At 46.1% G+C, this 26,143-nt stretch overlaps 1 protein-coding gene across 1 annotated transcript in view; it reads left to right on the forward strand.

Moving 5' to 3' along the window:
- The first annotated feature begins 20,105 nt into the window (after nt 1-20,105).
- The window catches only part of PGM5 (phosphoglucomutase 5), a 156,256-nt gene continuing 150,218 nt past the window's right edge, over nt 20,106-26,143 (forward strand). The window contains exon 1 of the mRNA XM_075860417.1: nt 20,106-20,651. Coding sequence (XP_075716532.1) covers nt 20,394-20,651 — 258 coding nt within the window. The 5' untranslated portion in view covers nt 20,106-20,393. The remainder of the gene's footprint in view (nt 20,652-26,143) is intronic.

A 26,143-nucleotide genomic window follows, 5' to 3' on the forward strand; every position in this document is an offset into this window, starting at 1 on the left:
GAGAGCCCTGACGAGTTACTGACCCGGTTATTAAAGGAAAATTCGGCGAGGGGAATGAAGGAGACCCAATCATATTGACAGTCAGAGATAAAACACCTTAAATATTGTTCTAGAGACTGATTAGTCCTCTCAGTTTGGCCATTAGTTTCAGGATGGAAGGCCGAGGAGAAGGACAGATCAATCTCTAACTTTTTACAGAAAGCTCTCCAAAACAATGAAACAAATTGTACCCCTCTGTTAGAAACAATATTGACAGGAACCCCATGGAGACGCAGGATGTGTTTGACAAACAAGGTAGCTAACATCTTGGCATTGGGTAGTTTCTTGAGGGGTACAAAGTGGCACATCTTACTAAAGCGATCTACTACAACCCACACCACCAACTTGCCTTGAGATGGAGGCAGATCGGTGATAAAATCCATGGACATATGGGTCCAAGGTCTCTGGGGAATGGGCAAAGAACATAGTAAGCACGCTGGACGGGACCTGGGATTCTTGGACCTAGCACAAATTTCACAAGCGGCGACGTGGGCCTTAACGTCTTTAGGCAACCCAGGCCACCAATAGTTTCTAGCAATGAGGTGCTTGGTACCCAGGATGCCTGGATGACCAGATAGTGCAGCGTCATGATTTTCCCTGAGTACCCTTAGCAGCAATTGCAGGGGAACAAACAGCTTGTTCTCAGGAAGGTTCTCGGGAGCTGAACCTTGATCAGCCGCAATTTCGGAGACTAAGTCAGAATCAACAGAGGATATTATTATACCTGGGGGCAAAACACAAGCAGGATCTTCCTCCGAAGGAGGGCTGGCCATGAAGCTACGCGACAGTGCATCAGCATCAATATTTTTAGACCCAGCCCTATAGGTGACCACAAAGTTGAATCTAGTAAAAAAACAACGCCCATCGAGCTTGTCTCGGGTTTAGCCACCGGGCAGATTCTAGGAAGACCAGATTCTTGTGGTCGGTAAGGACCGTTACCTGGTGCCTAGCCCCCACCAAGAAGTGGCGCCACTCTTCAAATGCTCATTTAATGGCTAAGAGTTCGCGGTTGCCCACGTCATAGTTACTCTCAGTGGGCGAGAACTTCCTGGAGAAGTAGGCACAGTGACGGAGATGGGTGAGAGTCCTAGTACCCTGGGACAAGACAGCACTCACTCCCACCTCGGAGGCGTCAACCTCCACGATGAATGGCTCCATTTGGTTAGGCTGAATCAGCACTGGGGCAGAGATAAAGCACTTCTTAAAGGGAATGTGTCGCAAATCTAAAAAGCCTGGACCGCCTCTGGAGGCCAGTGGAGGAGATCAGCACCTTTGCGAGTAAGATCCATAAGAGGCTTAGCGATGACCGAGAAGTTAGCAATAAATCTCCTGTAATAATTACCAAACCCCAGGAAGCACTGTAACACCTTCAGGGAGGCAAGTTGGACCCATTCAGCCACAGCCTGAACCTTGACAGGTTCCATGCGGAATTCATTAGGAGTGAGGATTTGACCCAAAAATTGTATCTCCTGCACCCCAAACACACATTTTTCGGATTTAGCAAAGAGTTTGTTTTCCAGAAGGGCCTGGAGCACCTTCCTGACATGCTCAATGTGGGAGGACCAGTCCTTGGAAAACACAAGTATGTCATCAAGGTACACTACAAGAAATACCCCCAGGTAGTCTCTTAAAATCTCATTTATGAAATCCTGGAAGACCACGGGAGCATTACACAACCCAAAGGGCATGACGAGGTATTCGAAATGACCTTCGGGCGTGTTAAACGCAGTCTTCCACTCATCATCCCCTTCTCTGATTCGGATTAAAGTTATATGCCCCCCCGAAGATCAAACTTAGAGAATCATTGGGCCCCCTGAATCCGATTGAAGAGATCATAAACCAAAGGAAGGGGATACTGGTTCCTTACAGTGACCTTATTCAAGTAATCGATGCACGGCCTAAGACCACCATCCTTCTTCCCTACGAAGAAGCCAGCACCTACCAGAGAAGTAGAGGGGCAAATGTAACTCTTGGCCAGGCTTTCCTGGATATATTCTCTCATGGCCTCACGTTCGGGACAAGAAAGATTAAATATCCTACCCTTAGGGAGCTTAGCTAATGGTACCAAATCGATTGCGCAATCGTATTCTCTATGAGGAGGTAACACTTCGGAGGCCTTTTTAGAAAAAACATCAGCGAAGTCCTGAATAAACTCAGGTAGAGTGTTCACATCCTCAGGGAGAGAAATAAAATTAACAGAAAAACAGGACGTCATGCATTCATTACCCTATTTAGTAAGATCCCCAGTAATCCAGTTAAACGTGGGATTATGCATCTGCATCTAGGGAAGGCCTAATCCCTGCATCACCAGTACAGAACACTGCTCCAAATGAATGGAGCCAACAAGGAGTTCAAAAACAGGGGTATGCTGCGTTAAATAACCATTAGGAAGTGGAGTGGAGTCGATACCCACTACCGGGACAGGTTTAGGCAAATCAATAAATGGCATAGCTAGAGACATAGCAAATTCCACAGACATAATATTAGCAGAAGACCCTGGCTCAGCAAATGCAGGGTCTCTTCCTACAGGTCCAAGACCTGGCTCAGAGGTGCAACCACCGTGATGCGACCCAGGTAGTGCCCCCCACCCCACCTCTTGAACCCCACCTCAAGTTGCCTGACCGGTTCTCAGGGGATCGGAAGACTTTTTTCTCCTTTCGGGAGAGTTGTAGGCTCTATTTCTGTCTAAGACCCCACTCCTCAGGTTCTAAGACCCAGCGAGTGGGTATAATTATGTCCCGGCTCCAGGACGGCCCCCAGGAATGGGCCTTCTCCTTGGCCCCTGACGCCCCTGGACTTTCTTCTGTTGACCTTTTTTTTTCGGCTCTCGGACTCATATATGACGAGACTGACAAGACTGCCTTTGTCGAGAGTCAGCTGGTGACCTTACGTCAGGGTAAGAGACCCATTGAGGAGTACTGTTCTGACTTTAGGAAGTGGTGTGTAGCTTCTCGGTGGAATGACCCTGCCTTGAGGTGCCAGTTTAGATTGGGTCTGTCGAACGCTCTGAAAGACCTGTTAGTTAGTTATCCCTCTTCTGACTCTCTAGATCAGGTTATGGCTTTAGCGGTACGTCTTGACCGACGTCTCAGGGAACGACGACTTGAACGTTTTTGTGCCTTCTCCTCTGGCTCCCCTATGATGGCTCCCGAGGCACCGTTGCTTCGTTCTTTCATGGAAAACTCGGATGTACCTATGCAACTCAGGGCCTCCGTGTCTCCCCAACAACATAGAGAGATCCGCAGGAAGTCTCTGCTTCAACTGTGTGGATGACAAGCATCAAGTGAACGACTGTCCTAGGCGTAAGAATAAGCAGCCGGAAATCTTCCGCGCCTAAGTGACCATCGGGGAGGTCGCTTGGGCGCACAGGTATTTCCCGTATATGGTAGTGGGTATCGACTCCACTCCACTTGCTAATGGTTCTTTTATGCAGCATACCCCTGTTTTTGAACTCATTGTTGGTTCCATTCATTTGGAGCAGTGTTCTGTGTTGGTGATGCAAGGATTATCGTCCGATTTGGTTTTAGGCCTTCCCTGGTTGCAGTTGCATAATCCCACGTTTAACTGGAATACTGGGGATCTTACTAAATGGGGTAATGAATGCATGACGTCCTGTTTTTCTATTTATTTGCTTTCTCTCCCTGAGGAGGTGATCACTCTACCTGAGTTTATTCAGGATTTCTCTGATGTTTTTTCTAAAAAAGCTTCCGAAGAGTTACCTCCTCATAGAGAATACGATTGCGCTATTGATTTGGTACCAGGAACTAAGCTCCCTAAAGGTAGGATATTTAATCTCTCTTGTCCCGAACGTGAAGCCATGAGAGAATATATCCAGGAAAGCCTGGCCAAGGGTTACATTCGTCCCTTTACTTCTCCGGTAGGTGCTGTCTTCTTCTTCGTAGGGAAGAAGGGTGGTGGTCTTAGGCCGTGCATCGATTACCGAAACTTGAATAAGGTCACTGTAAGGAACCAATATCCCCTTCCTCTGATTCCTGATCTCTTCAATCAGGTTCAGGGGGCCCAATGGTTCTCTAAGTTTGATCTTCGGGGGGCTTACAACCTTATCCGAATCAGAGAAGGGGATGAGTGGAAGACTGCGTTTAACACGCCCGAAGGTCATTTCGAATACCTCGTCATGCCCTTTGGGTTGTGTAATGCTCCCGCGGTCTTCCAGAATTTCATAAGTTAAATTTTAAGAGACTACCTGGGGGTATTTCTTGAAGTGTATCTTGATGATATACTTGTGTTTTCCAAGGACTGGTCCTCCCACATTGAGCCTGTCAGGAAGGTGCTCCAGGCCCTTTGGGAAAACAAACTCTTTTCTAAAACCAAAAAATGTGTGTTTGGGGTGCAGGAGATACCATTTTTGGGTCAAATCCTCACTCCTAACGAATTCCTCATGGACCCTGCCAAGGTCCAGGCTGTGGCTGAATGGGTCCGACCTGCCTCCCTGAAGGCTTTACAGTGCTTCCTGGGGTTTGCTATTTATTATAGAAGATTTATTGCAAACTTCTCGGTCATCGCTAAGCCTCTTACGGACCTTCCTCGCAAAGGTGCCAATCTCCTCCACTAGCCTCTGGAGGCGGTCCAGGCTTTTGAGGTCCTTAAGAGGTGCTTTATCTCTGCCCCAGTGCTGATTCAGCTTAACCAGATGGAGCCATTCATCGTGGATGTTGACGCCTCCGAGGTGGAAGTGGGTGCTGTCTTGTCCCAGGGTACTAGGTCTCTCACCGATCTCCGTCCCTGTGCCTACTTCTCCAGGAAGTTCTCGCCCACTGAGAGTAACTATGACGTTGGCAACCGCGAACTCTTAGCCATTAAATGGTCATTTGAAGAGGGGCGCCACTTCCTGGAGGGGGCTAGGCACCAGGTAACGGTCCTTACCGACCATAGGAATCTGGTTTTCCCAGAATCTGCCCGGAGGCTAAACCCAAGACAAACTCGATGGGCATTGTTTTTTTTACTAGATTCAACTTTGTGGTCACCTATAGGGCTGGATCTAAAAATATTAAAGCTGATGCGCTGTCGCGTAGCTTCATGGCCAGCCCTCCGCTGGAGGAGGATCCTGCTTGTGTTCTGCCCCCTGGTATAATCATATGCTCTGTTGATTCTGACTTAGTCTCCGAAATTGCGGCTGATCAAGGTTCAGCTCCCGGGAACCTGCTTGAGAACAAGCTGTTTGTTCCCCTGCAATTCCGGCTAAGGGTAGTCAGGGAGAATCATGACTCTGCACTATCTGGCCATCCAGGCATTCTGAGTACCAAGCACCTAATTTCTAGAAACTATTGGTTGCCTGGGTTGCTTAAAGACGTTAAGGCCTACGTCGCCGCTTGTGAAATTTGTGCTAGGTCCAAGACTCCCACGTCCCGACCAGCGGGCTTACTATGTTCTTTGCCCATTCCCCAGAGACCTTGGACCCATATCTCCATGGATTTTATCACCGATCTGCCTCCTTCCCAAGGCAAGTCGGTGGTGTGGGTTGTAGTAGACCGCTTCAGTAAGATGTGCCACTTTGTGCCCCTCAAGAAACTACCCAATGCCAAGACGTTAGCTAGCTTGTTTGTCAAACACATCCTGCGTCTCCATGGGGTTCCTGTCAATATTGTTTCTCACAGAGGGGTACAATTTGTTTCATTGTTTTAGAGAGCTTTCTGTAAGAAGTTGGAGATTGATCTGTCTTTCTCCTCGGCCTTCCATCCTGAAACTAATGGCCAAACTGAGAGGACTAATCAGTCTCTAGAACAATATTTAAGGTGTTTTATCTCTGACTGCCAATATGATTGGGTCTCATTCATTCCCCTCGCCGAATTTTCCCTCAATAACCGGGTCAGTAACTCGTCAGGGGTCTCCCCCTTTTTCTGTAATTTTGGATGTAATCCACGGTTCTCCTCCGTTTCACCTGGTGGTTCCAACAATCCCGAGGTAGATGTCGTTCATTGGGAACTGTGCACAGTCTAGGCCCAGGTTCAGTGGATCCTTGAGGCGTCCCAGAGCATACAAAAGACTCAGGCAGATAAAAGACGTTCTGCTAACCCCTTGATTGTGGTCGGGGATCTGGTGTGGCTGTCTTCAAAAAATTTCCACCTTAAAGTTCCGTCCAAAAAATTTGCTCCCCGGTATATAGGGCCGTACAAGGTCATTGAGGTCCTTAACCCTGTCTCCTTCCAGCTGGAGTTATCCCCGTCTTTTCAAATACACAACGTGTTCCATGCCTCTCTACTGAAACACTGTTCCCCGTCCTTGGCTACCTCGAGGAAACCTCCGGTTCCTGTTGTCACCCCTGAACGTGTAGAAATCGAGGTGGCCAAGATTGTGGACAGCAGGATGGTCCAAGGCTCCCTCCAGTACCTGGTCCATTGGAGAGGATACGGGCCTGAGGAGAGTACTTGGGTACCCGCCCGGGATGTTTACGCCGGGTTATTGCTCAGGAAGTTCCATCTTCGGTTCCCCAACAAGCCAGGTCCACCTAGGAAGGGTCCAGGGGTACTGTAAAGGATTTTCCTGACACAGCTTCTGTGTCGACTTCCGTGGCTCGATCTGCTACCACTCAGGCTGGTAGGCTGAGGAGTGGGAGAGCCTATCGTAGCCTGGCCAGACCGTTCTAGCTCCCGCCCTTGGTCTACTTATACCTTCATTTGCTGTTTGTCCTTTGCCTGTGATTCTCTTGCTCCCTGGCTCTGCTGTTCCTGCTGTTACCATTGACCTCTGCTTCATATTGACCCTGGCTTGACTATTCTCTTGTTCTGCATTTGTTACCACGTACACTCCTGGTTTGACTCGGCTCGTCCACTACTCTGTTGCTCACAGTGTTGCCGTGGGCTAATGCCCCACTTCCCTTGCTTTTGTGTACCCTTGTCTTATTTGTCTGTCGTGCACATATTGAGCATAGGGGCCATCGCCCAGTTGTACGCCGTCGCCTAGGACGGGCTGTGCAAGGAGGCAGGGACTGAGTGACGGGTAGATTAGGGCTCATCTGTCTGTCTCCCTATCCTGACATTACACAAGCACTCAATTCATGTATCACACACACTATCCCACACAAGAACACAGCAAGTCAATCCGGTTTAGTAACATCACTTGCTATACAAACCACTTGATTTAGCAAGCCAAAATAGATCAAAAGATTATTATTTAGTCCGCATGGTGAACGGTGTAAAAAATAATAAAATAAAAACGCCAGAATTGCTGTTTTTTTGTCACTTCATCTCCCACAAAAAATGGAATAAAACGTGATCAAGAAGTCTCATGAACCCCAAAATGGTACCAATAGAAACTACATCTCCCCCTGCCAAAAAAAAGTCCTCACACCGCTCAATCGACGGAAAAATAAAAAACGTATGCCTGTCAGAATGTGGTGACAAAACTCACATTTTATTTTTAACACTCAGTTTTTTCCTTGTAAAAGTAGTAAAACATGAAAAAAACTTTATCAATCTGGTATCGCTGTAATCGTCTTGACTCGCAGAATTAAGTTAATGCACCGTTTTTACCGCACAGTGAACGCCGTAAAAACAAAATATTGAGCAATTGCTGTTTTTTTCCTGTTTTACCACACAAATATTTTTATTCCAGTTTCCCACTACGTGTTATGGAACAACAAATGGTGCCGTGAAAATTGACAACTTGTTCCGCAAAAAAATCCCTCATATGGCAATATTGATGGAAAATTAAAAAACTTAATGGCTTTTGGAATGTGGGGATGAAAAAACTAAAGTGAAAATCCAAAAAATTGCTGCGGCGGCAAAGTTTGTGTATGTGTGTGTGTGTTTGATTGATTTGCTCGTGCACGAGTTAAAAGCAAAGCATCCTGGGATATAAGGGCACAAGATCTGGCTTCAATTCTCTTAGCTGATGTCACAATCAGGGAGTGCCCGCCCAATATACAGCAATAGAAAATTTTACTTTTACAGTCTGACAGGTATTATGGCTGGATCTCAGGCTAGGAAGGAGCTATCTGCATAATATAGGTATCGTTGGAATTGTAGTAAAAGGCTCTATTCAGCTATGGAAAAAAATAAATGATTTTTAGACAATGTCATTGGACGTACGCTTTAAAAGCTGTGTACACCTTTGAGGGGTGTTCTGTGTGACTGGTGTAACTTTATAATTAGTCTTTATTAAAAAAACAAAACTGAGATACAGCTGCCCTGTATTCTCTAGACAGAGTAGCTGTATCTATTGTTTTGACCTGAATCCGTCAGTCCGGGTTCAAAACATGGAAGAGGTGCAAATTTTTCTATTATAGGTTTCCCTGTTTATATTCCACTCCTGGGTTACAAAATACTAACCAAAATATGCAAGAGTGACTGAGACCTTAGAGCAGTGGTTCCCAACCATGGTGCCGCGAGAACCATTCAGGGGTGCCGCGACACTCCGCTTATCCACTGCAAAAAAAATAACAAAAAAAACCCATATTTTTTTGCTACAAGCTCCGCCCCCAACGCTTACTCTAACTATGCTTGTAGCAGCACACAAAAAATGGCGACAGCACACTGCAAACACCAATGTCACCTTAACTGCTAAATATAAATAAATATGCATTACATGCTAAATCTACTTACAATAGGGAGGTTCTTAGTGCACATTTTGATCAAAAAGTGTTTGCACATCTGCCACGACAAGGCGTCCTACATAGGTGGGGACCTACTCTGCACATACACCCAGAACAAGGACTAAGCCTACATATACCTGGGGATTGTAGGAACCAGCATTAAACTAATTAAAATCACGCAGGGCAGAATGGGAGGAGTGCAAGATCAAAAAATGGAGGCAGTCACTAACCCCACATATATGAATCACATAAACAACACAAAAGATGGAACAGCACATTCCAACAAAATGTGTATACAGGTGCAAGAAAGCCTGTGACTTGTAGCAGACGCCCACCACTTCCCACTAGAAGAGCCTGACGGAGAGAGAGGAGCCATGACTTGCCTAAGTAGAGTCGTGTGCTGTTGAACCTTTTATTCTCCTTTTTTCTCACCCCACCACCAAAGAAGACACGTAACAACAGAGGTTGGATGTGAAATGGCCACAGCAGCCGTTTATTAATTTACATTGGTTAGAAAAATGCAATTTAATCCGAAACATTCGGATAAGTACTTAGGAATTCAACCTGAGAATTCCTCCTATAATTCACATGACCCAACATGGGTCAGTATCAGTAAGAACAACAACATTACCACTAATGAGAGCAGGGGAAGTCCTTGAAGCCATTTTCCCGGGTTTTTACCTTGAGTTAGCCATCTGCAAACCACCACCAACTATTTACCTCTAGCTGTAAACCAGCTCGGAGGCACCGCTCACCTCTGCAGTTGGCTCCAACCACCAGAAGACCATTTCGAAGGGATAACACCCTATGAAGTCTTCCAAATAATATACCTTTTTGGGGGACGCATATCCCCTATGCGACCCCCCCACCAGTTCGTACTGACCAACCTCAAGGACTTCCCCTGCCACTGCGAAACAGGCCTTGACCACCTTAAGCCTGTGAGTCCCTCCAAACCACCACTGCCCGTTCAATTCCTTTTGCTAGGGCCAGGCTCCACAAATCCATCCCAACCTCGGTCAGATGCACTCCATCACTCCTCCAGTAATTTCCTTCCCCTGACTCCAAATCCCTGTGACGCACACAAATGCCCACGTTCCTGGCCACGAAACGGGACTATGTCAGACCAGACTATAACTAGGTGTGGATAAGATGCCTATAAACACAACATATCGTGTTTAATATCACGCACCAAGTCCCGAAAGGGGCGCACCCCCAAATCATTCCCGCCCACGTGTAACACCACGGAACCCTATCTAATTGAGAGTATGTCTGAAACTCGGTCAATACCCAGCTCCATAACATACCTCTGAATCCCAGCCAATGTAAGACAGCATCATTACGCGGAATGCGTAGCTGACGGCCATCGAGGCGGACATCCGCCCTCAGAGCCCCCCAATGCACATAAGAGTGTCCTAACAGCCATACCAAGCAAGGGTGCTGATCTGAAATGAAAAAAGGACAAGCACGCACACACGTAAGCCGATCCACTACGACCACAACAGCACAACCCACCTCCCAACAAACAAATTAACCGTACAATCTTATAACAAATGAGGGCGAACATAAATGCGAAACCTGTTGGACTCCCACCGCCCAATGCGACGCACACCCTCGTCATCAAGCCCCCAAAGCCCAGCCTCATTCGCCGCCCCGAAACGAGGGAGAAGTGTAAGAGCCAGAACCGACTCCGACCTCAGCTAAGCATTTTTTAAATACCGCATAAAATTGATACTTAGACAAAAACGATCCATTTTCATGACGGAGCAATGGCAATTCAGGCCCACCTACCCGTGGCTTAAAAGCAAACATGCAATCAACCGGACATATCGCCGACCCCGGGAGGGCAAACAACACTACGCGCTTCCCCTGTCCCAATTGATCAGTTTTGGACCGTAGCAGAAACAATTCGAGTCTGTCCCCATACAGACCCACATCCTCCTGTCTCAGACCCCCTGCCCGCGCTGTACTAGGAGAAACCAACTCACCAATTCGAAGTGCTCCAAAGAACGCTAGGGAAAAAGCTAAACGAAACAGCTTAACCTCAAAAGGTGAATTACAAACAGCCGACACAGATGTTCCCAAGGAACAGAGGAGAGTAAAAGACACGGGTCGCCTCTGATCTGCTTCAGCCCTACCTCGACGCAAACCCTTCAAAGCTTGCCCTACCAAAAAATCCTTGGACACATCCCTTAAACCCAGCAATTTAAAACCAAAAGCCAAGGCAGAGACGAAACGATTAACCTTAGCCAGAGAAAACCCCAACTCCCAAGCATCCCCCAACCAATACAATAATGCCACCAACCTGTTTCGATCCGTGCTGACGTTACCCAAACCTCTTACCTACTCCTCCCACAACCTCCAACAAGCAGAATAAGCACTCCACGTCGCGCTCGCCAATGACCTTTGAATCAACCATTCCGTGGAACCGAAACCAGATCCCAGAGATGTTCCGGACAAGCCAAACCGAGCCGATCCGCTCCCGGCGCCAATTGACGGAAACGATCCCACTGCGAGCGAGAAAGAGCATCAGCGATACAATTGTGAACACCCGGCATATGCACTGCAACCACCCACATATTTAAGGACAAGCAAACCAGTACTAAGTGTCGCAACAACTGAACCGCAGGTGGAGAAGACGCCGATATGTTATTAATCGCTAACACCACCCCCATGTTATCACAGTGGAAACAAACCTTTTTATCCCTGAGCCTGTCTCCCCAAATGGTTACCACAACCACGATAGGGAACAGCTCGAGCAGGGCCAGATTGCACGCAAGACCACTGACCACCTAGCTAGACGGCCAACTCCCCGCACACCATTGACCTCCCCAAACCGCCTGACCCTGCCACGTCAGTAAAAAGGTCCAGCTCGCTCGTATCCTGCACCAGAGACATCCATAGAGATCTACCATTATATTACATAGTTACATAGTTACATAGTTACATAGTTAGTACGGCTGAAAAAAGACACATGTCCATCAAGTTCAACCAAGGGAAGGGAAAAGGGAAGGAAAAATTTCTACACATAGGAGCGAATATTTTTTTGTTCTAGGAAATTATCTAACCCTTTTTTAAAGCCATCTACTGTCCCTGCTGTGACCAGCTCCTGCGGTAGACTATTCCATAGATTCACAGTTCTCACTGTAAAGAAGCCTTGTCGCCTCTGCAGCTTGAACCTTTTTTTCTCCAGACGGAGGGAGTGCCCCCTTGTTTTTTGAGGGGGTTTTACAAGGAACAGGATTTCACCATATTTTTTGTATGTGCCATTAATATATTTATATAAGTTAATCATATCCCCCCTTAGGCCTCATGCACACGACCGTAAAAACACCCGTTATTGCGGGTCGTTATTACGACCCGCAATAACGGGCTCATAGGCTTCTGTTAGCCACGGGTACCTTCCCGTTTGCTCACGGGAAGGTACCCGTGCCGTTAAAAAAGATAGAACATGCCCTATTTCATGCCGTAATAACGGCACGGGCATCCCATAGAAGTCTATGGGGCTCCCGTAATCATGGGTGGCTCCGTGTGTTCACCCGTGATTACGGGAGCGTTGCGAGGTGAGGCGAGGTCAGGGGACTACCCGGTCTGCAGGCCACAGCCCAGTGGCGTAACTACCGCCGGGACTACAATGAAAACTATGGCAGAGCGGGGAGGTATCTCCCCGCTCTGCCATAAACAAAAGACATGTATCCCCTATCCTGTAAAAAATAAAAATAAAAGACGTTCATACTTACCGACAACTTCCTGCTTCTCCAGTCCGGTCTCCCGCCCGTTGCCTTGGTGACGCGTCCCTCTCGACATCCGGGCCGACGTCCTGGATGACGTTTCAGGCCATGTGACCGCTGCAGCCAATCACAGGTCAATCACAGGCTGCAGCGGTCACATGGACTGCCGCGTCATCCAGGGATGTCGGACTGGATGTGAAGAGAGGGACGCGTCACCAAGACAACGGCCGGGTAAGTATGAATTTCTTTAACTTTTATTACAGAAAAGGCTGTCCCTTCTCTCTATCCTGCACTGATAGAGAGAAGGGGCTGCCGATTAGTGCAGTGCTATTTTGCTGCCAAAAACGTGCTCGTAAATACGGGTGGAATACGTGTGACACCGGACCCATATTTACGAGCACGGGTTCGTAAATACTGGTGCAAAACGGGTGGAATACGTGTGACACCGGACCCGTATTTACGCCAGTATTTACGGGTGTGAAAAAATACGGTCGTGTGCATGAGGCCTTAGTCGTCTTTTTTCAAGGCTAAATAGGTTTAATTCTTTCAATCTTTCCTCATAACTTAAATTCTCCATGCCCCTAATTAGCTTCGTTGCTCTTCTTTGTATTTTTTCCAACTCCAGGGCATCCTTTCTATGAACTGGAGCCCAGAACTGGACTGCATATTCTAGATGAGGCCTCACTAATGCTTTGTAAAGTGGTAATATTACATCCCTGTCCCGCGAGTCCATGCCTCTTTTAATACACCACAATATCCTGCTGGCCTTTGAAGCAGCTGATTGACACTGCATGCTGTTATTGAGTTTATGATTTACAAGTACACCCAGATCCTTCTCAACAAGTGAATCCGCCAGTGTAGCTCCCCCTAGGACATATGATGCATGCAGGTTGTTGGTACCCAGATGCATAACTTTACATTTATCTACATTAAACTTCATCTGCCAAGTGGATGCCCAAACACTTAGTTTGTTTAAATCTGCCTGTAATTCATGAACATCTTCCATAGTCTGAACTATATTACATAGCTTGGTGTCATCTGCAAAAATAGAAATAGTGCTATTAATCCCTTCCTCTATATCATTAATAAATAAGTTGAATAATAGTGGTCCCAGCACTGAACCCTGGGGTACACCACTTATTACCGGGGACCATTCAGAGTAGGAATCATTGACCACAACTCTCTGGATACGGTCCTTGAACCAATTCTCAATCCAATTACAAACTATATTTTCTAAACCTATAGTCCTTAATTTACCCATTAGGCGTCTATGGGGGACAGTGTCAAATGCCTTTGCAAAGTCCAAAAACACTAAATCCACAGCGGCCCCTCTGTCTAGACTTCTGCTCACCTCTTCATAAAAACAGATTAGGTTAGTTTGACAACTTCTGTCCTTAGTAAAACTGTGCTGGCTGTCACTTATAATGCTATTTATTGTCACATAATCCTGTATATAGTCCCTCAATAGCCCCTCAAACATTTTCCCCACGATGGATGTTAAGCTTACTGGTCTATAATTACCTGGGGAAGACCTAGAGCCCTTTTTGAAAATAGGCACCACATTTGCCCTGCGCCAGTCCCTTGGCACTATACCAGTCACTAGAGATTCTCTGAATATTATGAAAAGGGGTCAGAAATAACTGAACTAAGCTCTTTAAGAATTCTAGGGTGTAACCCATCTGGTCCCGGGGCCTTGTGCACATTTATTTTATTTAATATAGCTTGGACCATCTCTACATTCATCCAATTCAGTATATCAACTGATATATTAACAGCACTGGCACCGGCTACATCAGCTGCTCCTTCTTCAGTTGTATATACAGAGCTAAAGAACCCATTTAGTAACTCTGCCTTCTCTTGATCCCCTGTGATCAACTCCCCATTACCATTATCTAGGGTTCCTACATGTTCAGACGTGGGCTTTTTTGCATTTATATGCTTGAAGAATTTTTTAGGCTTTGTTTTACTATCCTTGGCCACCTGCCTTTCATTTTGTATTTTTGCTAATTTTATTACATTTTTACAGATTTTATTAAGCTCTTTATATTTTACAAAGGCTACAGCTGTACCCTCAGATTTGTATTTTTTAAATGCCCTTTTTTTGTCATGTATTGCCCCTTTCACAGAAGGTGTAAGCCATGTGGGGTTTAATTTGAGTCGTTTATACTTGTTACCTATAGGAATACATTTTGCACTATAATAACTCAAAGTAGATTTGAAAATCTCCCATTTATCATTTGTTCCATTATTTGACATTAGTTCTTCCCAGTCTATATCCTGAATTGCCGCCCTCATCCTGGGGAAATTGGCTTTCTTAAAATTAAATGTTTTTGCCCTCCCAGCCTGCGTTTGTTTTTTACAGTATAGGTAAAATGTAACTATATTGTGATCACTGTTACCGAGGTTTTCACGAACATTGACATTCCCAACAAGATCTGCATTATTAGAAATGACCAGATCCAACAGAGCTTCACCTCTAGTCGGGTCTTCCACAAACTGGCCCATAAAATTTTCCTGCAACAGGTTGAGGAAATGTCTCCCCTTTGCAGTTGAAGCTGAACCATGACACCAATTAATATCCCGGAAATTAAAATCTCCCATTATCACTACAGTACCCGCCTGTGCAGCCTGCTCCATCTGTTTATATATCTGACCTTCCATCTCCTCAGTTATATTGGGGGGGTCTATAGATTACACCAAAAGTAATTTTTTCAGTGTTTACCTCCCTTTCTAGTTCCACCCACAAGGTTTCAACCTCCTCACAGTATTCACCCACTATTGTCTCTTTCACACTCGCCTTCATATCACTTCTCACATACAGACATACACCACCACCTTTCCTATTTGTCCTGTCTTTCCGAAAAAGTGTAAAACCCTGTAGATTTACAGCCCAGTCATGTGAAGAGTCCAGCCATGTTTCAGCAACACCAACTATATCTATATTTTCTTCCAGTATCAAGGCCTCCAGCTCCCCCATTTTGCTTGCTAGACTTCTGGCATTTGTGAACATACACTTTAACTTGCCTGTCAGTTTTTCACTTTTATTATCAGAAATGTGATTTGACATTAATCGGGCCTTTTTATTTACACTGCTGTTTTGTAACGAAAGGATCTCCTTATCTTGTTGTCTAGTCCTCTCCCCACATTCTGTTTCTCCCCACAACTGTATTCTGCAGATGATTTGCACCCCCCACCAATATAGTCTGATCCCTCTCTAACCTGGCTACCCTTTTTTTTTCTACATTGACCTCCCTCCTCAGCCCTAGTTTAAATACTCCACCCCAGCTAGAATTCTCTCCCCCAGCACAGCGGACCCCCTTCCATTTAGGTGCAAATCATCTGCAGAATACAGTTTGTACCCCAATGAAAAGTCAGCCCAGTGCTCTAGGAACCGAGGAAATCGTCCCATACCTGGAGATCGGCCCGATATTCCACCCCTATCTTCACAAAATGATGTGGTGCGCGTACACCCGCTGTCGCTGCCGCCAATCGCCTACTAAAAACTCTACCCATTGGCATAATCCGACATGCAAAGTTCAGCTTCCCCAGCAGAGACTGAAGATCGCGCAAAGTGATTTTCTTTAAACGACAGGCTCGCCGCACCTCCTGACGCAACAACGTTAACTTATCCTCAGGCAGTCTACACTCCATAGCAACCGAATCAATCTCAATCCCTAAAAAACAGATATTAGTGACAGGGCCCTCAGGTTTTCCAGTCGCTAGTGGAATCCCTAATTCCCTCGCAACTTTTTGCAAGGAATACAATAAATTACCACAAATAGGCGAACCACTGGGGCCGACACACCAAAAATCGTTGAGGTAATGTATTAAAGAATCAACCCCGGCTACGCCCTTCGTTACCCATTCCACGAAGCTACTTAACGCCTCGAAATATGCGCAAGAAAGCGAGTACCCCATAGGAAGACACCGATCAACGTAAAACCCCCCATTCCAGAAACATCTAAACAACGGTTGACTCTCAGGATGAACTGGCAGGAGTCGAAAAGCCGCCTCGATATCAGTTTTTGCTAACAACGCGCCAGGCCACGCCCCGAACTAACACCACTGCTTTGTTAAATGACGTGTAAACTACCGAGCATAAATCATGATCAATCCCGTCATTCACCGACGACCCCCTGGGAAAAGACAAATGCTGAATCAAACGAAATTTTAGGGGCTCGCGCTTTGGCACTATTCCCAAGGGGGATACAATTAAATTCTCTATCGGCGGATCAACAAAAGGGCCCGCCATGCGACCTAACGAAACTTCTTTAAAAAGTTTTGCCGAAACGACCTCAGAGTGCAGATAAGCCGACTTAAGATTGCGCTGTGTAACCGGAACCTCATGAGGAGGAGGGGGAATAACAAAACCAAAACAAAACCCCTGATAAATTAACTTGGCCGCAATCCTATCTGGGTATTCATTTAGATACGGAGCCATCTTTTCCACCCTCACCGGCGACACCCCCTTGACGAGTCGAGGTGGACTGATTACCCGACCGTTTCTCTTTCCGCATATATTTTGCAGCCACGTGCGAGGATCCGTTGCATTCCAAACACACGTGCTTAATTTTACAGGTAGCCCCGAACTTACACTGGCCATCATTGAATTGCCAGCAAAAACCAAGTTTTGACCCAGAGCCCTGCCCGGCCTGGCTAGACTGACCTCCGTGCCCGACGCTCCCGGGAAAGGACTGCTTAACTTGAGCTGTCACCCTCAACTACAACGCAATATCTTTTTGATCCCACCGAATCGCCGGCTGAACCGCCTTCCGCTGGCGAAACTGCTCGTCGTAACGCAAGTACGCCTGACCACCATACGCCCTATGAGCTTCACCAATGGCATCTAAATAACAAAATAACGCCGAGCAATTTTCATGCGCCTTTTCCCCGATCACACTAGCGAAAATTGCAAAAGCCTGCAACCAATTGACGAACGCCTGCTTCTTACTCTCGTCCCACTTGCCCTTATCCAAATTGAACTTTGCAAGCGGCAGAAGAGAAAAAATTTCAACATACTTATCTTTCCAAATCCGCTCGCGTACCTCCTGTTTAAGGTGAGCCCCTGACGGGCACTCAAAACAAACGTAAACCTCGCCACGAGCACGATCATAAAGACGAATTCTATCCCCGTCCTTCTGCGCCTCGGTTTGTACAGACACCGCAACCGCCTCCCTGGACGCCCCCAAAACTTCCCTGACAATGGGACGTGACTGTATCGCCCCACCAACTTCACGAGAACCTTCCCAGACTACAACCGGGGACCGTGCCGGGACTACTGGCGCCGCTGCCCTATCTAAGTGCCCGACTAACTCCCGCAAACAACCCACTAAATCCGTTAAACTGTCACACCCGTCAGCGCCACTAACGACGGCCGATGCATCTGCGCTCGCTGACCCCCCACGACACCCGACATAAAAAATTGCTGGATACGGTAAAGAAGGAGTTACATACTCACCAAGCTGCCCAGGCGCTGTGTTCCCGCCAGCCAGAAAATCCAGACCACGCTGAGACACGTCCAACTCGCCATCTTCCAAGTCCTCCCTCGTTGACAACTGGCAATCACACCGACATCTACGACACGGGGACCCCGACGTGCTGACAGATGGCCCGGCGACCTGCCGCCCGACAGAAGGGACCCAGACTTCCGACCGTACCTGTTGCCTCACCGCTGCTGATGATCTTGGCGTCCTCCCTGAAGACCTCGAGGAAGCCAGTCCCCCGGCCGGAACATCACCATGCGGGGCGGCCGTGGAAATCCCCCTGGGAACGGCATCTAAAGGAGGTGACGTGACTGGGAGCCCGACCTGCGACTCCCTGTGGACCGCCAAGCCCCGTCGCGGTTGAGGATTCCTGCCAGGGCGCAGGACCTGGGAGGGGACGGCCATCCCAACTGCCTGGCCTGTAACGTCCTTAGTAGGGCTCCTCCTGCGATGCCGGACCCGCGGGACCACCTCCGGGCTAAGCCTCTCTGGTGGGCGAGAACGCCGGGAGCGGCGGGGTGACCGCTCCGACGGTGCACGCTCCTTCATTATAACAGGAGCATCATTCACTAATTCCCCTCCCGCCGCCATGCCACCGGAAGTAGAGAGGGGGCCGGGGGAGGGGAGCATGTCTGGCCCTGCAGTGGACACAGAGCGCCGGGCTCGGCGTGAAGAGGGGACAGCCTACGGTATCCTGGCTTGCGCACCCAGTCTCCTCTAGCCACCCCGGACCGTGAAAAACAGCTGCAGCACGGAGCTGCTTCAGCATCCTGTCGGCGGACGTCATGATTCAGGTAAGAGCAGGGGCAGTGAGAGCTTACTATTTTGCTGTTGTTCCTCCCGCTGCTTCTGGCTCAATGCCGAAAAAAGCAGGAAGAACCGTTATCCCAACCGCCAGCTCCTCCCTTCCCCAACTCCTCCTTGCCCTCCCCTGCACTAACCCCTTCCTGACCAAATTAATTAACCCCTTCCCTCCTATAGCAGTCATGGAGGCTTCCCTTTAAGCCCTCCGTTCTGCAGTCCAGCCTCTCCTTTAACGCTGGGCAGGGTAAGTATTTCTTATATAGTTTGTTAGCAATTTGTGAAAACTGGAGCTAGGGGAATGCTGGAAGTTGTAGTTCTCTCCTCTTATACTCCTCCCTGTAATGTCCTCTGATATCACATAAGTCTAGACATGATGGAAGTTGTAGTTCTCTCTTATACCTCCTCCCTGTAATCCTGTAATGTCCTCTGATATCCCTTATTAACAGTCTGGACATGCTGGAAGTTGTAGTTCTCTCCACTTATACCTCCTCCCTGTAATGTCCTCTGATATCCCTTAATAACAGCTTGGACATGCTGGGAGTTGTAGTTCTCTCCTCTTATACCTCCTCCCTGTAATGTCCTCTGATATTGATTTCAATGGGAGGTCAGAGGCGGAACGGCGAGCGGGCAAAAGCTGCCACAGAAAAAAATCGGATGTTTTTGGCGCTGATTCTGACGCGGTTTCCGCGTCAATCGGCGCCAAGAAACGCTGTGTGAACTGGCCCTTAAGCTGCATGGACAAGCATACTATATGTATGTATAATAGAAAAAATTGGCTTGGGGGGGGTGAGTAAATTGTACAGGTATTTAGTATTCAGTGCAATAAACAATAAACATGTGAATCCCATGAAACCTCTTTCATTTTCATTTGATATTTATGAGTAAAAAGAGCCTCTTCCAAAGAATACACAATACTCTTGGCAATGTTAATACAGTGTATTGAACACAAGACATGCTAATTGTGACCCCAAAGATATTACACTTTCAAACTCTGAGCACATCCTGTAAAAGTTATTGACATAGTCCTGGAGACCCCCTTTAACACTTCTTAATGCAGAGCTTGTAAATGCAACTTTAAGGGTATGTTCACACGGCTTATTTTCGGCTGTTTTTGAATTTGTGTGTGCACATACCCTAATAGAGTTCATTTTGCTTTATGCAGTTGCACTTGTATCACACTCGCACAACCTCGAACACTCTGCTGTGTGTTATGTGACAGGACTTGATCCCTTTGAACAAATGTTAGAACACACAAAACAGCATCTAGTTACACAGCCAAATGACAACAATTCGCAGCTTCTTTTTTTCACTGGGCTATTTTTGGCAGAGGCTTCTGTTGATTGCAAAGGTTTAGCCCTGTCAGTTTTTTGGGCAACCCCCTGTCCTTGTTCATATGCATTGTACAGACCCATGAGTCATGAGAGGGAGGGAGTGTGACCTGTGGGATAAGGCAGTAACTAGTGGGGTTACAGTAGAGCTCATCACAGACTGCGACTTCATAGGGATAATACTGTGCTTGTAGCTCAGGGAGAGGGAATCTCACACACTACTACATTCACTTATAGCATTTTCCTACACTGACAGGAGGAAACACTTGACAGCCTTGAAGACTGAGATTTCCAGGACTATCAGGAGTTCAGAGGAAATAAGTTACTGCAGTGGAATCTCAGCCAGGGAGGAGCTCATCGCCCCCTTCTCTTGGGATCCCCCTTTTATCCTGACATTCAGCTTGTTTTCCACATTTAAAGTGCAAGGAAGAATTCAGGGAACATTGGAAGGGAGACGAGCATGGAGGTGAACCCCATTCCTGTTGTAACAGTGCAGACTGTCCCCTATGATGATCAGAAACCTGGGAGCAATGGATTTAGGAAGCCGACAGCCGTCTTTGAAAGCAAGAAGAACTATTTGCAGAACTTCATCCAGAGTGTGCTGTCTTCTATAGATCTGCGAGACCGCCAGGGATGTACTATGGTAGTGGGCAGCGATGGCAGATACTTCAGCAAGACGGCCACCGAAGTCATTGTACAGATGGCAGCTGCCAATGGGGTAAGGCGGGCTTTACATGGCTTATTATAATAGATTTACATTATTTACAGATGTATAAAAAGTTATAATTTTCAGAACACAAGCTTATATATTCTTACGTAGTAAGTGAGGTCACTTGTATATTAGAGAATTTATTAAAATGTGATCGAAAATTGATTTGCTCCCTGCGTATACTCTCCCTGGCACAGCATACATGTGAATGGCACCTGTAAAGACCACTAAGAATCTGATTTCTCTTAGGCTGGGTTCACACGAGCATGTTACGTCTGCAATGGACGGAACGTATTTCGACCGCAAGTCCCGGACCGAACACACTGCAGGGAGCCGGGCTCCTAGCATCATAGTTATGCACGGACGTAACATGCTAGTGTGAACCCAGCCTTAGGCTGCTCCTTCCTAATGCCCAAATGTATCCTCGTAAGGGGAACGATTTTGGTAATTGGGGTTTAGTAGGGTATTGTTGTATTTGTAGTTGTGTAAGGTTAAGAGTAATCAATGCAAACTGGATATTTTCATTTTTGTACATATAATTCAGGTTCATTGACGCACACGCACACGCACACGCATACACCACAAAGAACTGCACTGTTTGAGCCTGGCCTAATGATGGTTTTTGCAGTTCTTTTGGGGGTAAGAAAACTGTGCATAAGAATGAATGGGGAGAGGTCATTCCCAAGCTATTGCAGACTAGGGTGCAGGTTTATCCAATGATAGCATGATAGAAAAGATCACCTGAGTCCGCAGTTTCTTATACGCTTAGTGGCCAGTTTATCATGAACACATGGTTGGACTTTTTGCAGTGGTTGTAAGGTCGCCACCTCCTAGCATAATGAAACGTACAGACATTAGTGGATGAGGTTGAAATACAAATGAACCCAAACACAATATTGCAGAAGCACAGAACTTTTTCAGAACGTAAATTTTCATTAGTCATCATGCTCTGTTAACATCTAGTTTTTTACCGTTCATTTAGCATATGTATATCGGGAAATGTTTCCAATGTATATGTCGAACGTATGGCCCTGACATATTTTACTGTATGGCAAACAGTTGCATGTGTCCCCCATTGACTTGCATTATAAAAAAAACCTTATACCACATGGTATTAGTTTTTTGTGGCGCACATCTGTATGGAAAAGTGCTCTATAGCCAACTCTTTTGAATACAGTAAAAAAAAAAAAAATGCTGACGCTTACCACCGAAATGTATGAAAAAAGGAAAACATTTTTGCCATACATTGGCCATTAAAGCCAGCCTAAAAATATGGTTTAAGGTTTTTCAGGATTTAGGCTTCAAAACCCTCATACAAAGAGCCAGTGACATACATAGAAGACAGGGGTTCCCATTATGGTGCAAGGTTTTGACAGAAAGGCTTGGTGTTTGTTTGGTTAAATGCAATTTCTATGGCGAGGCGAGTCCTGAAGACGTTCTTGCTACCCAGCAGCAGATGGGATGGGATTAAGCAGAGCTGGGCCCCCCTTTCTCCAAGAGCCCCATAATCTCTATGTTTTTGTGGTGTACACAGCAAACATGGAGATGGTTGTTTCCAGTTTGAAGATGCATTCGATTTATAAAGTGAAAAGAGGCTTTAATAAAACACGTTATCATGTATTTTGAAGATATTTACAATATTTCTACAATAGTAGCAACACAATACATATACCGGTAATACATTTCAGGAAATCCTAAAAGAGTCTTTGTTGTAGGGAATTCTGATAAATAAAACCTTGACTTTCCCAATATAATTATTCATTAGGGAGCACTTTAGACACACCTATGATTCATTTTGGCCACTGGTTGTATAGTATGGATAGTCAGATAAGTAATGTTTAATGTGAATTTTTACATTGTCTCCGAACACATAGTTTATATAATGTATGACTTAAATAAACCATACAAGTAATATATCAGCAGCAGATGTTTAAATCTCACATATATGGGGTGCTCAGCTCTGGGGCTGGCATGGAAAGCCTCTGATACCCTGCCGGACTGTAATTTCTCTTAATTATATTATTACATGTTAATAAATATAATATGCAACAGAGCTTCTTAGACCCCCACCTCAAAGAAAAGTATGAGTTGTCGGAATGTTACAAATGACATATTAAGGCTATAATTAAAGCGTCCATGTAGTACAACATTTCCCCTGCAGCAGTTAAATCTTCCACCAGATAATTTGAACTGTTTGCTCCCTAGGAGGGGAAGTCAACCACTAAGGTTCCTTGCTATTTACTTTTTAATATAGTCAACTTACATTGATTTACTTACTAAAATAATAAACACATACATTATATGGCCAAAAGTGTGTAGACATCTGATCATCTATACCTATATGACCTTGTTGACCATTTCATTCCAAAACCATTGGCGTTAATATGGAATTGGACCCCTTTTGCCCCTATAACAGCCTCCACTCTTCTAGGAAGGTTTTGAACAAGATTTTGCAGTGCATCCATGGGAATTTATTCCCATTCAGGCGTTCAGGAAAAATAGCATTTGTGAGGTCAGGCACTGATGTTGGACCATATAGACCTGCTTGCAATCGGCGTTGTAATCCTGCCCAAAGGTGATTGTAATGGGTTGAGGTCAGGGCATTATGCCGGCCACTCGAATTTCTCCGCACCAGATTCCTCAAATCATGTTTCTATAGACCTCGCTTTGTGCACTGGGACACAGTTAGGCTGGAACAGGAAAGGGCATTCCCCAAACTGTTGCCACAAAATTAGAAGCATGCACTTGTCTAAAATGTTTTTTGTTTTCTGTAGCAAAACTATTATCCTTCACTGGAAATAAGGGGGCCTAGCCCAAACCCTGAAAAATAGTCACAAACCCTTATCCCTCCTCCACCAAATATTACAGTAGGCACTAAGCATTCCGTCAAATCCAGATATGTCCATTAGACTGCCAGATAGTGAAATGTGATTCACTGCTCTAGAGAACGTTTTCACTGCTGCAGAGTCCAGTGGCAGAGTGCCTTAAACCACTCCAGCCGACACTTAGCATTGCTCATGGTGATCTTAGGCCTGTGTTCAGCTGGTTGACCATGGAAACCCATGTCATGAAGTTTCCGAAGTGCAGTTTTTTTGCGGATGTCACTCAGAGGCAGGTTGAAACTCTGTAGTGCGTGATAAAATAGATGGTGGGTGGTTTTTGTATGCCACTCACTTCAGCACTTTGGCAGCTCTGCAGGTTTTCATGGTCTACCGCTTTGTGGCTGAGCTATTGTTACTCGTAGATGCTTCCACTTCACAATAATAGCACTTACAGCTGACCGGGGAAGTTCTTACTGATCAGAAATTTCACAAACTCAGGCCCCATGCACACGACAGTAATTACGGACCCATTTATTTCTATTGGCCACGGACACCTTTCAGTATTTTTACCGATGGGTGTCCGTGCTGAAAAATTTATGGAACCTGTCCTATTCTCGTCAGTAATTACGGCAAGGACGCTCCCATAGAAGTCTATGGGAGCTTCCGTAAATACGGATGGCTACTGATGTCCATCCGTATACCGTCCGTATTTACGGAAGCGTTGCTATGCAACATGCTGATGACATCATTTGCATCCTCCCTCCATTGTTACGGATCCGTATATACGGATGGAATACGGATGCAATACGGATCGTATTTACGGACAGTATTTCGGGATAGATGAAAATACGGCCCTGCCCGTAACCACAAAGTATGGGAGCACGGCCTGCAAAAAACGAAAAGTAGGACATGCTCCATATTTCCCGGCACACCCTTCCATAGCGATACGGAAAGGTGTCCGTGGCTAATAGAAATGGGCGGGTCCGTAATTGCGGAACGTGTTATGGTCCGCAATTACAGAGTTTTTTTTATGGTTGTGTGCATGGGGCCTTAGGCTGGGTTCACACCTGCGTTGCTGTGTTCCGTTGTTCTGCTCCATCAGAGGTGCAGAACAAGGGAATAATGGAACCAACTGTTGCCGACGGAACCCATTGACTATGATGGGTTCCGTCGGTTTTCCGTGGGGTGTCCGTGGTTTTACCGGATACAATAGTGCAGCATGCTGCGCTATTGTCTCCTGTAGACTCCGGCAAACCCTGCCGCATCTGCGACGGAGGCCCCTATCGGAGCCTCTGACGGAGATGTGAACATAGCCTTACTTGTAGCAAAGATGGCATCCAATGACAGTGCTATGTTTAAAGTCACTGAGTTCTTGATTATGACCAATACTAGTAGCAATGTTTGTCTAAGGAGATTGCATGGCTGTGTGCCTGATTTTATGCATCTGTTTGCAATGATTAGGGCTGAAACACCCGAATTCAATAATTTGGAGGGATCTCCACATACTTTTGGGCATATGGTATATCTGGTCTATTTTTCAACATAATCACCTTCTCTGTTGAGACCATAGTTTCATCGGTAGACCAAAGAATTAAAGGGGTTTTCCAGCCACTAAAAATTGATGGCCTATCCTCAGGATAGGCCATCAATAGCTGTTGGGTCGGGGTCCGACTTTCAGGACGCCCGCTGATCAGCTGTTTTGAAGGGACTGCTTCCCCTTCATTTCTTCTTGCTCACTGTGAATCGTCGACACGGACTTAGCGGCGATTCACAGGTATTGCAGCCTTTTCTCCCATTACTTACTGGTAAAAAGATTTATCCTGTAGGCATTTACAAACTTTTTTTTTTAATCATCATCAGACTAGAAACATGAGGCTAAACGATATGTCTTCAGCTCCAAAGAAAAATGGGAATCAGATGGTGCTATAGGCAGGATGCTTCAACATTTCCCAGACCCATCTTCCCAAGGGATTCACAATGTCACAAGCAGGGAATTGTTATTATTGAAATGCATATATTGCACTGCCATACCATCAAGACCAGTACAAGTACATGTTCACAATGAATTCCAAATTGCGTGGAGCTCTTCACCCTCAAATACGAATTACAGATCAGACATGTTCTTTGGTCCACTCACGCAGCGTGGTCAACATTGCTATACCAGCTGTATTACATAATATGTTGTGCTAGGCGTTTTTCACACTGCCGTTAATATACGTTTACCTCTCTTCCATCAGAGGAAGAGAGGATCGAAAGATTAAACGGAAACCAACGGTTCCGTTAGAATTACCATTGATTGCAATTTCAATCACACTGTAAGGCGAAATTCACACGAACGTGTGCGTTTTGCACGCACAAAAAATGCTGCGTTTTTTGCGCGTTGCAGTTCCGTGTGTCATAAGTGTTTGGTGCGTGGCTGCGTGATTTTCACGCATATGCCATCCTTATGACACGTGGTTTTGAGGTTTAGAAAAAGAAATGAAGGAGGTGGTTTTATTTTTTCCTTAATTTCTTGATCTACTGTTTCGCGAATCACGCGCAGCACACGGAAGTGCATCCGTGTGCTGCGCGTGATTTTCACGCACCCATTGACTTCAACGGGTGCGTGATGCGCAAAACACGCTCAAGTATAAGACATGTCATGAGTTTTACACAGTGGACACACACTGCGTGAAAATC

This window comes from Rhinoderma darwinii, chromosome 1 (assembly GCF_050947455.1).
Source record: "Rhinoderma darwinii isolate aRhiDar2 chromosome 1, aRhiDar2.hap1, whole genome shotgun sequence".
Taxonomy (NCBI): Eukaryota; Metazoa; Chordata; class Amphibia; order Anura; family Rhinodermatidae; genus Rhinoderma; species Rhinoderma darwinii.